Below are 15,636 nucleotides of genomic sequence, written 5' to 3'. Positions count from 1 at the left end.
GTTAATGGGCAGTGTGCTATGGAGGGGAGAGAAGCAGCAACTTCTAAACCACTGCCTGGTTCATTATCCTGACAAATGTCCATGTCGAACTTAAATTTATTAATGTTTTTTAAACTTATAAACTGATGACTACTTATGATTCAAACATTCCAACTCTACATTGCCCGCAGCCCATAGGCTTGTTTTCAGTAACTGTTGGAGGCTCTTCAAAGCTGCAACTCTTTTTCTTCCAACAGATTAGCAACTTAATTTGATGGTAGTTGTTTCCTTGTCTTAAAGATCATTTCAGTTTTCTAACATTTCCAATCTGCAGTCAATAGGGGAGGTCCCTTAACTAAGCTTGGATTTGCTGATGAGACACTAGATGGCAAAATCAGTCTGTTCAGTGAGTGTGCTGCCACCTCCAGTTCATGCGGGGGGGATCCACTTGATTTGGAATACCTTTGATTACCTGCAGTCGAGTTGCTCATTCGGAAAGAGTAGAAAAGTCCAGTGCATCAGGTTTTAAAAGCAGCATTTATTGATTGAAAATAAATGTGTAGATAAGCTCTCAGTAGCATGGAATCCACATCATTTTTTAATAGACTTGAAAGTATGTGTGTGCTTTTAACAACCACCACATTCAAATGGAAGTGAATTTTCAACATTTCACTGAGAAAAAAAGTTAAAATTCTTCCGTTAGCAGCTCCTCCATAGTTTGACAAGCTTTTGGAAAGAGATAAAAACACACTACAGTGGTGTACATTTAACATTTATTACAACTAATTGGCAATGGGAGAAGACAGTGCACACGTGGCCTGAATATTGGTCACAATCACAACAAAGCTTAATCCAGCCCAGCAGATACAAATGAAAGTGTAAACCGTGAGGACGTTTACATATGGAATATGTATAAAAGTGACATTGATACAGCTTTTAAAAATATAGGGCCCACTAATGCCATTTTACCTCACTCAGCTCTCACTTTTATATGAAAGGTGGTATATTTTTATTTCTATAAGATTCCACGTAACTAGAGAATGCTATGGAAAGGCAGGAAGCTGCCCCTAAAATTTGCAGCACTTCTAAGTGGAGGGAAGCAATAGGGGTGAGCGAAGTAAATTTGGCTGCAAGAAGCACCCCGGAAGGAACGTTAGTGCTTTAAACGACTTAGGCAATGCTTTGTGAAGTGAGGAACGCATTTTCTGAACGACTATCATGAAGAATTCCTGGTAAATCAACATTTCCATTTTACCTGGGGACATCAAAAACAATCCAATGAAGTGGCTAAATGATTACGACCACCAAAAATTTATCTCGAGTCAAATATTACTCAGCCTTAAAAATAACATGCTCACTATTATGAAATACTCAATCTGTGTTCATCCCACATTTGGAATGCCAAAGAAATAATTTTTAGTGCAAACGTAATTCCAATTTAGTCATGTGTTTTCCCTTTGTTTCCAGGTGTGTAGTTTCCAGTAAGGGTCTTTGGTATAATTTGGTTTTTAAAGTTTCAGCGTAAGAGTTAGATTTTATTCATTTGATATGTGATGCCAATTCCCTTTATTCTCATACACACTGAAGTGTACTGGTCTTTGGTTTCATAAGTTTCTTTTGCCAAAGACACTATTAATAAATGTATATTGCCTGATTGTCATTTTCATAGATATATAATCAGATTAAGAGAAACACACCTATAAAACTTAAGATATCCAGGTACCTTTCTTTTTCTGTATCACTCAAATTCATGTTTAAGTCTCCTAAGTTATGAATTGGCTAACCAAAGTTCCCTTTAAAAAAAAAATTGTGTAGGCCCAAATGAAGCAGCTTAGCGTAACAGTAATACTGACAAGACGTCATCTTACACCATTAGCTAACATGGACATGAAGGCAGTGACCATCTACAGTGTATGAAATGCCACAGGAAGTCATCAACAAGGGAGAAGTTATGTCAGTCCAATCTCTTCAAGAACACTACGTGGGGTTTCGGCTTCCTGTGGAGGGAAAATGTGAAACTCTGGTAAGCAGACCTGGGTGGCTTGAGGTGAAACTGACACAAAAGGACGTGCAAGTTTCAGAGAAGCAAGCAGCAGCTCAGTGGTATGGGCGGGTTCTACTACTGCGAGCCAGTGGTTATTTCCGGTTTTGTGTGGGAGCCACGGTATTTTCTGCATGCATGAAATATCTGTTGACTACTGACCAATGTGTTGGACACTGTTGCTGTAACACAAAAAGCAGGGAAACCCACAGGCGATTTAAGAAATCGTTGCCTGTCTCCAGGAAAGGCTCTCTTAAGTGTTAAAATTCAAAACCTCCCGTTAACAAAAAACAGGGGAAACCGCAAGTTCTCCTGATTCTTCACATAATTTTGGTTTCTGTGCTTTTGAGGGTCACATGTGTTTAGAGAAACGTCTACCTCCAAGTTTTTACTCCGTTTTTGACTTAAATGTGCCAGCAGCAAGGCTTCAGAAACTCACCTCCCCAGACCTTCCCAGGGCAACCAGTGGCTTCGGTGGAGGCAACATACATAAAGAATGCTCTGTGATAAAAGATTTTTTTGTCCTACGTAACAACCAATACTAGCTTTAAACATGAAAAGAAGACGAAGCAGGCATATATCTAGAAAAAAATTATTTAAAAATTTCCCAAAGTGGCTTATTTTGCATTTCACAAAATAAAAGGACCAAGTAGATCAAATTTCAGGTATTATTAGCAACAATTTTGTAATTAAAAGGCATAGCATATTTTAATAGAAGAAAACAATGTAACTTTTAGTATCCAATAATAAATTAACTTACTTTTGCATCCTGATTGTGGTAAAGCACAAAAGGGAAAAAAATACATTAAACCATAAGTCCATAATATTAAACTGTATGTAAAGCATTATATGGAATAATTTAAGTTACACTTAAATTCTATGGTCTGTTTCCTCATTGGGAAACAAGGATCATTAGTACTTACCTTCACGTATAGAGATTAAGGGATAAGGCTTAGTACCCCGACTCACAAAACTGCTCAAAATCTGTTGCCTGATAACATTACACAGTTGCAATCTAAATGAAGTTACTGATCAGTCAGTAGTAAATGAAGTACTATAAACCAACTTTATATAAAATTTGTATAATGACCTTTTAGTATGTTTGTATACTAATGAAAATGGTTAAAAATCAGCCTTGGTGACATAGGCTATTTTTTATAAAGTATTCTTGCCCACCCAAAATTGAACCTCAACCTAGCCAGAGTATAGATCTAAATAAATATGGATGATAAGAAAACAAGTTAAACATCGCTGCAAGATTACAATGAGCCAAATACAGAATGGAGGGAATTTTACAGCATAGGTGACTCAGTTAATAGGAACAAAAAGGCAAGGGGGAGAAAGCAGAGTTGTGGAAAACTAAGAGAGGCTTAAGAGACATCAGCTACACACAATGTGAGCCTTGTTTGGAATCTGGTTCTGACAAGCCAATTCTAAAAATATATTTTTCAGATTATGAGTGATGCAGTAACTGCTGCACCAAGGAGGCAGGTTGTTTTTCAGTTATGAAAAATCGAACCGGAATTACCATTAATTTCATGGGGTGTGGTACTTATCTTTTAGGGATACATACTTTAGTTTTGAAGATGAAATGATACGATGTCTAGGGCTTGCTCTAAAATACTGAGGCTAAATGGGATGGCAGTGGCTGATGAAATTAGTATAGTAATCAAATCAGACTGCTGAGGTTATTGAAGTTGAGTGACGTATATACATGAGGATTCCTCATACTATCTATTTGCATGTCTCAGTTTTCATGACATAATTTTTAAATAAAGTCTAATGGAAATGATGTAATACTCCCAGGAGTGATGTAAGCCAATCTCTCATTTTTAATGTCTAGCCTTAAACATTAAATACACTGAATCACATACGCAGTAAAATAGAATTTTTAAAATCCTCTTCATTTAATGTTAAATACTTTTAAAAATCTCATACTTCAATGTATTAATTAAAAGCTTGCCTACATCAAATTCTAGACACTTAACCGTCTTAAGCTTACCCATGTAAAAATGTCCCCAATCCTACTCCCTGGAGCTGATTTCTCCTATGTGCTCACTGCCTATGCCAGTCAATCTTATATTGCATTTCTTGAGGAGAACCATGTTGCTTTTCAAATATGCATTATTTAAAATACTCGTCTTTTTAAAAAGACCTAGAGTTATTTACACATTTTATTCCTTTGAGATTTGTACAGAGAGTACAGTTTTTTCAAATTGTGTTTATAATATAAAGTATAATTTTCACATGTTCACACTGAAACTGTAGCTTAAAATTGCCTAGGAAAACTATTACCCAAGAGTCAAATTCATAAATACATAGAAAGTAGAACGGTGGTTACCAAGGGCTGGGGGAAGAGGGAAATGGAGAGTCGTTTAATGGGTACAGAGTTTCAGTTTCGCAAAATGGAAACTTTCTGGAGATTTATCACAACAATGCGAATATGCTTAACACCACTGAACTATGCACTTAAAAACAGTTAAGCTGGTAAATTCTGTTGTTCTTTTACCACAATTAAAAAAATTATCTGGAAAAACTAAAATGTGAAACACATTATCGAAAGCAATGGAGAAGAAAAAGTCATTCACATGAGACAAAGTACATGCAATATTTTTATTTTAGACATGCAAGGAAAGCTATTTCAGAATCTACTAATTCAAAGCAAGCAGCTGTATACAGAAAACAAAACAAGCAACATCTTGTTACAACAGCTCACCACACAGCATCCAGAACAAACAGGCATGAGACAATGCATATTTATGCAACATTAAAACCAGGTAAATAATATATTGCAGGGATGGAGGGGAAAAATGGAAATGAAAGACCAATGTTTTCCAACACTTTCAATGTAGAATGCTAAATTCCTCATTTGATAGCCCGTCCAGGCGCTATGGTAAGAATGGTGAGCACTGGTTTGCATGCCTGCCTTGTACACATTTTCATAGGTCTTCTCTCAGTGGTAAGCCAGCGTAAGCATCTTTTGAATTTATTGTCTAATGACAGCTTACTGAACTCAGGCTTTAAACTCTCTAGGTATAAACAATGAATTATTTGCTACTTTCCTTTTATAATAAAGTATATGGCATGTTTTACTAAAAGTATACACTATAATGATCAATAATGAAAGGTTTTAATATTCAGAAATATAAAACCATAGTTAACAAATCATTAAGTATTTTAAATGAAGACTATATGATAAAGCCATAACCAGTAAGATATAAGTATTTAAACTTATTTGAGTATTCAAATTTGACTATATAAACTCTATTATTTTGAAAGGGTCACTTACTACTAGATATTGCAGGTGAGATTTTTCTGACACAGCTTTCTGATAGTTCTTAAAGGGATTGTTTGGTATTATTATATAGCACACATGTGATTCAGTAAATGTGGCATTACAAATTTCTTAAAAACTGTGCATCTTTTACCTTAAATGATGTAATTGTACGGATTTTACTAGTATTTCTGAACACACTTGTAATGTGATACATTAAAACACATTAGCTCATATAGACTATAATATAGTCACACTAAATAGTTTTTCCCCCCAACATTTGAAGACCAAACCACACTATATATTATGGCACTGCTTATTTAAACCTAGCATTTCAGCTGCATTTTCTTTGGCAAACATTGTAACAATTGCTAGGTTTTCCTCTTACAAGATTAATCACAAATGGTTCACAAATGACATGGATGTGTTTAAGATGAAATATTATGAAAACATTCATAGGTCACATTTTTTCAGAAGAAATTAAGCCAGCTGCAAGCAGGAGTAAGCTATATCAAGATCACATATAGAATGAAAATAAAACAGAAAAGAGGAATAAGAACAGGAAACAATTACAATTGTAAAGGTATTGATTCTGAAACATTCTATTATTATAAGATGGTCACCAAGCTGAGGATATTTTCTTTCATAAGTGTATCAGCTTTCTATGTCCTCTGTGAGACTCTGCATACACGTCGAGTAGTCATTTAGTACACTGGGACATTAAAATATTCATGACGTGGCTACAAAAGAAATGCATATGTTCTTACACACAGTATACAAACTCACATTCAGATTTCTAGACGGTCTAGTGCACAGTAAAGAAAACTTAAACAAATTTTTGTTTTTGTTCTTTGGTTATGGCTGAATATTTTAACTCCTAAACAATGCCCAGTTCAGATTCATCTTTTATTAACTTTACTTCATTATTTATTTATTTATAAAAAATCAAAATGACCTACATCCTAGAGAAGCCTACAATATTTTCAGTGTAAGTCATCTGGTCAATGCTGAGTTAACTGAAAATTCAAGTAGAATGCTCCCTCCCACCAGCATTCAAGTTCATCAGGATTTTGTTACACCAAGTTAAAGAATTTAATCCCTCAGTGAAAATCATTACATCCTAAGACAGCCATAAACTCTTTTACAGGACCTTAAAGGAAAATCTTTCCCAAGAAAAAGTGAAAAAGCAGTCACTCTGGTATTTTAAGTAGCAACAGACGTTTTTAGCAGTTACCTTAGCTTAAACACACACACATGCACACACCCAAAGACTGCCTTCGAGTCTGGGGATATATTACTTATTAAATAATCCTTTAAAGAACTATCCAAACAGATCTGTTAAATGTCTATGCCTACAAATGTATCGAAAAAGATGTTTCTCACATCAATGAGGCAACCTGAGGGGAGGTTTTAAACTGACCTTAGAGTGTCCGGAGATGAATTTCTAGGGACTCCAAGAACCTCCTGAAACTAGAGGCAAAATTATGTGCAGGTTTCCTGAGAGGAGGACCCGTGGGATAATACCCCCACCAAAAGGCTTGTGACTCAAAATTTTTTAAAGAAGTTTAAAACTGCTTATTTGAGAACTTTAAAAATATCCTCATTTTAGTATTTATTCAGCTTGGTGCTTTAAAATGATAGACCACAAAGTCATATAAACTGTCCCAGTAAAATAAGTAACAGATCCTTATAAAATAACCATTAAAAACAAAAGTATCTGAAGAGAAAAGCCATTTAAATTACACTCTTCAGGTAATTCCTAAACAGTTTAAAGAGGTAATTTCCTCTTTTCCCCACCCAGAATAGATTATAGTGGAATGAAGCGGCAAGTTAAAACAATTATAACAAATTAAACCCCCAAATGCTTCATTTCTTCTATAAGCTCAATTTCCATGGGGAATTCTATATCTGTATCAATGGCATCAGTGAGTCACAGTATTTAATAATACTTTTTGTCAATGAACCTCTTTTAAGCATTTTCTGTGTAAAACAAAATAAATCATGGGTCATTACAAGAACAAAATTCGCTAATATCAGTTAAATGAAATAATTGAGACTATCCCTTGGGATTCAATGTAATTAGACTTTTCAGGCAATGCTAAACTATAAATAATAAACTTGACAAACTTTTCATTACAAACTGAGTTATATATCCTACTACATTCTGATGCATGTCAGTATCCCAGCACGTATTCTAGTATGCTTTCTTACACCTCATGCAACTCTTGCTGCGATACACGTTCATTCTATTTTCTGGAGAGAGAATAAGAAAAGTTTAAGTCTGTCAAATAATCTTTCACCTATATAATACCAAATCTTTGAGCATTGATATTATAGCTTTTAATCCTTTTGTCTTCTCTTAATTTGATACCATAGAGAACACATGCCCATTAAAAGAAGTGTCACAAATAGGGCTGAGTACACAGCCATTCCTCCCCAGAGGAGACTTAACTATGAAAAATAACAAATAATTCTATAGGAACATTTCTCAAGGGTGGTAGACCTTTCACTACTCTTAGGAAATGGTTGATAACAAACCAAACTATCTTTTACAGCCAATGATCCAGATTGTACTTGAACAAAAAATTAGCATTCATCAATTATGAAGAATAGTCTTCATGGAGAGAAAACACTGTATTGGGAAAACATGCTTTGAGAAAAGAAACCCTAAAAAATAAATGTATTCTTTTACTACTTTTAAGTTGCTATATATATTTTTTTAAGATTTTATTTATTTATTTTTAGAGAGATGGGAATGGAAGGAGAAAGAGGGAGAGAAACATTGACGTGAGAGAGAAACATCGACTGGGGACCTGGCCTGCAACCCAGGCATGTCCCCTGACGAGGAACCAAACCAGTGACCTTTTGCTTCACAGGCTGTCTGCTCAACCCACTGGGCCACACCAGCCAGGGTGCTATAACATATTTTAAATAACTTTGCAGTTAAGACTGATAGGGCCTGAAAATGTTATGCTATAAACAAATGCTTTAATGACCACTTAACATTTAAGGTTGATTTTAGCATGTTTATTGATTTTAGAGAGGGTAAGGAAGAGAGAGAGGAGAGAAACATCGATCAGTTGCCTCTTACATGTGCCCTGACTACGGACAGAACCTGCAACCCAGGTATGTGCCCTGACCGGGAATCAAACCCTCAACCTTTTGGTTTATGGGATGACGCTCCAACCAACTGAGCCATACCGGCCAGGGCTAAGATTGATTTTTAACTAAATGATAGATGTGTACATAATTACCCAAGGATTAAACATAACTCTAGTATTCTGGGCCCTGTACCTGTTAAGAATCATGGAATAATTGTATTTAGAATTGAGGAAGGTGAGAGTAACTGTCTCATAACATAGAAGGGCCCTGTGCAGAACTCGACCTGCTATATTCTACCACCCAGGCAAACTGAGTTTTTAGATACACTAAAACGTCAGTGACATAGATCACATGGGAATATGGGCCAGAATGAAAATAGAAAAAATTTTTAATCTGGTTATATTATAAAAATACAAATCACAAGTTTCCCTTAGTACAGACTCCTGGAGAGCTATTTTTTGAATAAAGATTAGGCATTTATTATTTTCAATCTGAAATGGGCCTTCAATCCTGGCCAATCCTTTTGCTCATCACTGATTTCCCTGTTAAGTCTATTCCAAACCCTCAACATTTTCCTCAAGCTCGCTACCTCTTTCTTTTCTCCTCAGTTCCCAGCAGCTCTCCACGAGCTCGTGTAGCTTCTCAAAGCCAAGAAAATGACAACACTCTCAATTTCACTTGCCCAGCTCACGAGGGAAAAAACCAATCTACAGCTTTCCCAACATTATTTCCTCAAGAAAGGAGGAAAAACTCATCTTGCCTAAGAGCAATGTTTGATTCCGTCCCCATTCATCCTCTCAATATAGGTACTTTGCCCTTATTCTATTAGTTTTTCATCACTCTCTGCATTAGTTCCTTCTCCTTAGTATGCTTATGTTCAACTTTCCTCCATACTAAGAATAATCTTTTTCTCACCCCCTACAAAAAGGACCACAGGTAGTGTGAAGTGTAGGATAACAAACATTTTGAGGAATTGAGTTACACCTGTTCTCAAAATCACCCACATTCCTTAAAAAAGACAAACTCATTACCTTAAAAATTCCCAGACATTCACCATACAAGGGTGATGACACAGTGATCTGGGAAAAGTACAATGAAGACGGGTAAGCTAGCCATTATCTGAAGGCTTAAGTCCTGTTGATATAATTGCTTAGGTCAACTAGTGGTAGCGAATCTAAAATTGAAAACCTAGTCTCTGATTTTCTCTTTCTAGTACAGTGTAGTCAGAGAAAACAATTCACATTTAATAAAAAATAAGTAAGTGTAATTTGAAGTTACAGCTCTACTCCACTTTTTCTTGCAGAGGGGCTTCGTTTATTCCTTGCCGTATAAAGTAGTATCCTTTGTCCTTCTTGTCCTAGAAATACAGTGGTCCTTTTGATTACCCCTCACTGAATTCTGTGGCAAAGTCCTTACCAACTCTGGAACCCTATTCCCTGTGCCGAAGGCCAAAGAGCCAAAGAGCCAGAAAGTATGCAAACTCACTGAGATCTATTTTTAGCAATGAATAAAAAGGAGAATTGAAGGCACTTTTTAAGTATCTTTTAGATGACAAGGCTCACAGTCAGTGCTATTTCACAACCAATTATGAAGCACTAGGAAAGTCAAGTGATTTTTTTTACACTAAATTAGTAATGAGTGGCAAGAACAATAATTGCTCCAGATGGTGTCTAAAATGGTAAAGAGCAGACAAATGCTTCACTTTACGTGCTGAAACTTTCTTTTTAGCAAAAGCTACTCTAAGTTTTACCTGATAGAGCAACACAATGTATACTCTTCCATTCACAGTGCTGTCATTTAAAAAATTATACATTAGAAAATTTTATACTGTCAAATGTACTTATAATACATGCTTATTTTTCACTTTTAGAAAGGGGGGGAGATCCTCAAACATTTTCAGAATTAATGCCATTAAATTAATGTCTGGCTCCTAAATCTTTTTTTTTTAAATAAAGATTTTATTTAATTTTAGACAGAGGGGAAGGGAGGAAGGGAGGAAGAGAGCGAGAGAAACGACTGGTTGCCTCCTGCATGCCCCCAACCAGAGACCTGGCCCCAACACAGGCCTGTGCCCTGACTCAAAGGGGCAACCTTTTGGTTTGCGGGATGACGCCCAACCCACTGAGCCACACTGGTCTGTGCTGGCTCCTAAATTTTTTCTCACTTGACGTACCTTAAGCATCTTTTCCATATCATTACATAGAAACTGATCTCATTTCTTTTACAGACAGGTATTTGCTTTGATCTTCCATTTAGATCATAACTTCAAATGTCCTAAATTTAATCAGGATTTTCCAAACAAAAGACTTCGTGGAATCACTGAATTTCAAATATTCAAACTCTAAATATCTTTACTGAGTGAATTCTCTAAGGCTAATTGGGCACTCTCCCTGCCAAAAAACCCCAATGAAATAGTCTTTACACAATAATTCTGTATATGCAAATTCTGTCCATTTAAACTATTCCTCCTTTAAGAAATTATCAAATCCCTAAGGTAGATGGAGAAATGGGCAGAAAATTTAAGTGCTCTAACTGCCTGGAGGATACACTCAGTTGTGTTTCCTGGTAAAAACTCAATTACCTTAATAGATGTTAACAGATTTGGTGGTTGCTGAGGAAATTAAATTATATAGGGACACCCCTCAAGCTTTGTTGTGGGTCACATGCTGAAGTCAACCATAGATTATCTCCCCAGGCACTGGTTATTGAGTAAAAGTAATTTTAGTAAATCAGAGGTAATTCTTCCAGGAATTTACGTGTTCCTAAGGATATTTGTCCTCTTTCCCTAATATTTAGGGGGTTTTTTTCTTGTTTTTCCTTTCCTACTGATTCATTGCTATCTATTCATTTATACTCTGGACTATATACAGGGTGGGGTAAAAAGTAGGTTTACTGTGCTGAGCACGCAACAGTTTACTGTACTAGTATTTATTAAATTAGTGTATTATTTTCCATACAAACAACTGTAAACCTACTTTTGCCCCACCCTGTATTATACTGAAAAGATGTAGCAGTCTTTAATGTAAATGGGATCTATAAATGGAATCTTTATATGTTGCATGGTATTGAATTAAACCAGGATTTTTCAACTTTAGCACTGTTGACACTCCAGGCTACATAATTCCTTGGTATGGGAGGGCTGTCCTTGTCACTGATGGATGCTTAGCAGCATCTTTGGTCTTAACCTACTAGATGCTAGCAGCAGCTCCCCAGCCCCACCCCGCCAGTTGTGACCATCAAAAATGTGTCCAGACATTGCCAAGTGTCCCCTGAGGAGGCACAATTGCCCCCGTCACCGCAGTTGAGAACTAATGGGTAAATCTAATTGTCTCTGGTTGGTGGGTAAGATTGTGTCCTATTGTGCTTGCCTGTATTTGTTAATTTTCCTATAATGGGAATTTTTATTGTTTTCAAAAGGCAACACAAGAAACAATAGAAAAAAATTAAAAAGAATGTGTCAGTAGAGCAAAAAAGAACCCAAAGCCTAAAATTTTCCGGAAAGTACTTTGTAAAGAAACAAAAATCATCACCACAGCTAACAGTATGCCCTTTTGCAGGCCCTAATCCTAGGGGCTCATGCAAGCAATTTAGTACATCAGGATCAGCACAGAAAAAAGGAAGAATAGAACAGAAAATGTGAGATTGCAAAATAAGAATATATTATTTAACAAAAGTTTTTTGGTGTATCTGTATGTAACTATTGTGATATAAAATGTACTTATGACTAAGGGTTCTTATCAAATACTTTTGAAAATCAGATTTACAGTTACTGAATATTTTAAGTTATTCCAACTTTTCCTTATTACAAATAGCCCAGAGTATTGGCTGAAAATGAGTTAAAATTAAACAGCAGGGAGGGGGATCCTCAAAATTCTGAAAAGCAGGCAAATAAAGAGATATGGAAACAAAGAACAAACTGACAGTGACCAGAGGGGAGGAGAAGGGGAATAATGGGGTAAAGAAGGGGGAAGTTTGTCAAGGAACATGTATAAAGGACACATGGACACAGGCAAAGGGGGTGGGATTGAGGGTGGGAGGTGGGGGCGGTGGGGTGGGGGAAAGTGGGGGGGGGGAGGAGACAACTGTATTTGAACATTGATAAAAAATGATAAAAAAAAAAGAAAAATAAATAAAATGGGAAACTAAAGCAAAAAAAAAAAAAAGCACATAAACATACAGCAAAATGATTACCACCTCAAAACCAATGACCAAGGACATTGGCCAAATTGTTTTTTATTAAATGTAAAGTGAGAGGCAAGATTTGTTCTCCCTTCTGTTTTTTTTTTTTACTGTATCTACCCTTCTGTATTTTCCATTTCAAGTATTAACGTAACCAAACCTCACTTATCCAGAATTTGTTCTAAGCAGACCCTAATCAAATTTACCAAAAAAAAAAAATTAAAATATGCTGGCATAAAAGACTATAGCCTGGTTAACTTTCAACGCAATTTCAAAGAAAAGGGTTTAGGCTTAAAGGTTTTAACATAAGCAGTGGTCCCTGCAAAGGAATTATAGGAGTTTTTCTAAGAGGATTTATATCAAAATACTTTTTCCTGTTAGATGGTATTTTATGTATTTGAAAGCATCTAACTTGTGTGCTTTTTTAAAAAAATTTTACTTATTTATATTTAGAGAGTGGAAGGGAGGAAGAAAGAGAGGGAGAGAAACATCAAGGTCTGGTTGCCTCTTGTGCATCCCCTGCAAGGGGCCCAGGCCCGCAACCCAGGCATGTGGCCTGACTGGGAATCAAACCAGAGACCCTTTGGTTTGCAGGCCGGCACTCAATCCACTGAGCCACACCAGCCAGGGCAGCATCTGTTTTAAAATAGTGTAAGATTCTTGAGTTTGACTAGCATGCCCAAATATTCTTAATTAGCAAGATCTTAATTAAAAAAAAAAAACAACACTGAAACTTATTAAAAGACATGAGTTATTAAATATCTCAGGAAATACTTATTAAAATAATTTTAAATTACAAAGATTCATTTTTTAAAGAAATCAGTTTGTCTACTAAGACTGTTACCGTTGTCTACGAAGACCGTTACCTTGCAGTCCAACAGATTACTATTTCTACAAAGATACTGCATAGTATTAAGATATATCATGTAGCCCCAGAACTAAAAGAAATCAGGTTTAGCAGCACTTTCTAGACGAGGCAGATTAACAATAGCAACTCCAGTAAATCTGTTCATAAAGTGGATCATATCGAAGGAGAAACAAATTCCTGAGTGTAATGCTTGCTTTTGGTACCTCACTTATTTTCATTTCTCAGATTGCTTTAGTGAGAAACAATAGCAATAGCAAACAAACCTCAAAAGGAAACCCCCACACTTCAAAACGATGCTATTAGTATAAAAAAGGAAGGCTGACACATCTCAAAAAGCACTGATCAACTCCATCATGCATCTATAGCTGCGGGTTAAAGACCAAAGCCCAGTAGTTAACTACTTGATCTTCACAGAATCAAGTGAGGACTTGACACCATCTCACGTGCAAGAGTTTTGCATAACACCCCATTGTATCCATGCCACAAAAATGGTAAATTTAGTAGTTACCAATAAATAAGTTGGGGGTCATAGGGACTAAAGTCTTAAATTGCTCTTTATCACAAGACATCCTCAGACAAACCTCCCCATTCTTCATTCTGGCTCTATAAAATTAAGGAGCAGAGAAAAACTGTTAAGTGCCTTACTTTACAAAGAAAATGCACTCTATATTCCTCTGTTGTTATATATGTGTATAAAATAAATCCAACTGCATCACTCCCCCTTGCACCACCCCCCAAAAATAGTCTAGCTGAAAACAGGTATTCAAGTGGTGTGTGGGGGGAGAAGTGTCCCAACTGCAGCAAAGAATGTCAGTTTAGTAATCTCAGCATGTTGCGCTTTAATTTTTAAAGAATCAAGTTAAGTATCAGTGGCATGTTAATAAAATGTTTTAAATTAAGACAAACAGTAAAAACTGGATAATGGACAGATTTTTCTGGGCTTTACCCCCAAATCTAATTATGTATTCCTACAAACGAATACCAAAAGGAATAAACAGAGCTCGATCTAGGAATGTCAAAACTAAACCCTTATTTGCCAAGTAATTAAGTAAAATAAAAGCTATCTTTATTACATAATCACTTTGTCTAATATTTTAGTGATTATTGAGTACACAGTTATGTTAAGGTCTCATTACTATTATATGCTAATAGAAAATCTACTTTAGCCACTACTGTCTGCCCTGTTTGCCGATAAAATGAAGGATTACCTACGGAAAACAAGGATTACCTAAACAAACTACGTGACATTCACACAAACCGGGCATAAGGGAAACTTTAAAGAAATTGTTCTGAGAAATATAAACATTCTTAAGGATAGAAATGTATACTTTACAAATTTTAGAAGGCCTAAAATCAAAATCATTGTGTGATTTGCACGTATCTTTAAGCTAACAGATATTTTCATTATAAATTCAAAGCCAACTTTGGTGTTTACAAGTAAGTAATTCAAGCAAAACACCCGACGCCAAAAAGAAAAATCACAAGACAGCTGACCCTTGAACAATTGCAACATCATGCGCTTGAAAATCTAAGTGTAACTTTTGATTCCCCCAAAACTTAAGTTGTCCCTCAGTATCCTCGGGGAATTCGTTCCAAGATCCCTTGTGGATACCCAAATCCGAGGATGGTCAAGCCCTTATATAAAATGATGTACTTCACTGTACACAGTCAGCCCTATGCAGCCATGGACTCCCCACTGGAGGGTCGAAAACGGTGCTGGTATTTATCGAAATAAAAAATCTGTGTGTAAGTAGAACTGCACAGTTCAAACCCATGTTGTTCAGGGTAAGCTGTACATGAAAACCTAGGTAAACATTAATTAATTAGAACTTTTACAAATTTAAGGCTGCATTTAGATAAGTGTCTTTACAGCTGTATTTCCAGTTTTGCCAGCAAAATCATTTCATGACAAAAACCAAGTGAATACTTACCCCAAATTATAAGACCAGAAAGGCTACTATAGATCTAGGTGTTTTGAAAAATCCAACAAGAAATAATTTGAGATGTATGATTTACATCTATATATACAATTTAAAAATTCCAACTATTGATAATTTGGAAAATGAAAATTTCCAGTCCAAAAAATAAAAGATGGTTATCAGCCTTAGGAAATGTATTCTGTTCAATACAAAGAAACCTCCAGTAGAATGATAGGGTTTTTTTACTATATTTCTGAGAAACACAGAAGTCGGT

At 35.9% G+C, this 15,636-nt stretch overlaps 1 protein-coding gene across 5 annotated transcripts in view; it reads right to left on the bottom strand.

Annotated features, from left to right (window-relative positions):
• Positions 1–497: 497 nt before the first annotated feature.
• AP1S2 (adaptor related protein complex 1 subunit sigma 2) overlaps positions 498–15,636 on the bottom strand; it is a 28,435-nt gene continuing 13,296 nt past the window's right edge. The window contains exons 5-6 of one of the 5 annotated variants that reach the window (XR_008425996.2): positions 13,952–14,046; positions 498–1,976 (exon numbers count right to left, since the gene is read on the bottom strand). Coding sequence is in view for 3 of the 5 variants with exons in the window: in XM_053917303.2 (XP_053773278.1) it covers positions 5,995–6,034; positions 6,715–6,764 (90 nt within the window). In the remaining 2 variants the exon portion in view is untranslated. Of the gene's footprint in view, positions 1,977–4,619; positions 6,035–6,714; positions 6,765–13,951; positions 14,047–15,636 lie in introns of those variants that run through there. The other 4 variants (XR_008425997.2, XM_053917303.2, XM_053917304.2 and 1 more) reach the window with 4 other exon arrangements.

Source organism: Desmodus rotundus, chromosome X, assembly GCF_022682495.2.
Source record: "Desmodus rotundus isolate HL8 chromosome X, HLdesRot8A.1, whole genome shotgun sequence".
Classification (NCBI taxonomy): Eukaryota; Metazoa; Chordata; class Mammalia; order Chiroptera; family Phyllostomidae; genus Desmodus; species Desmodus rotundus.
The sequence above is the reverse complement of the archived record's forward strand: the minus strand, read 5'-3'. Positions and strand labels throughout refer to the sequence as shown.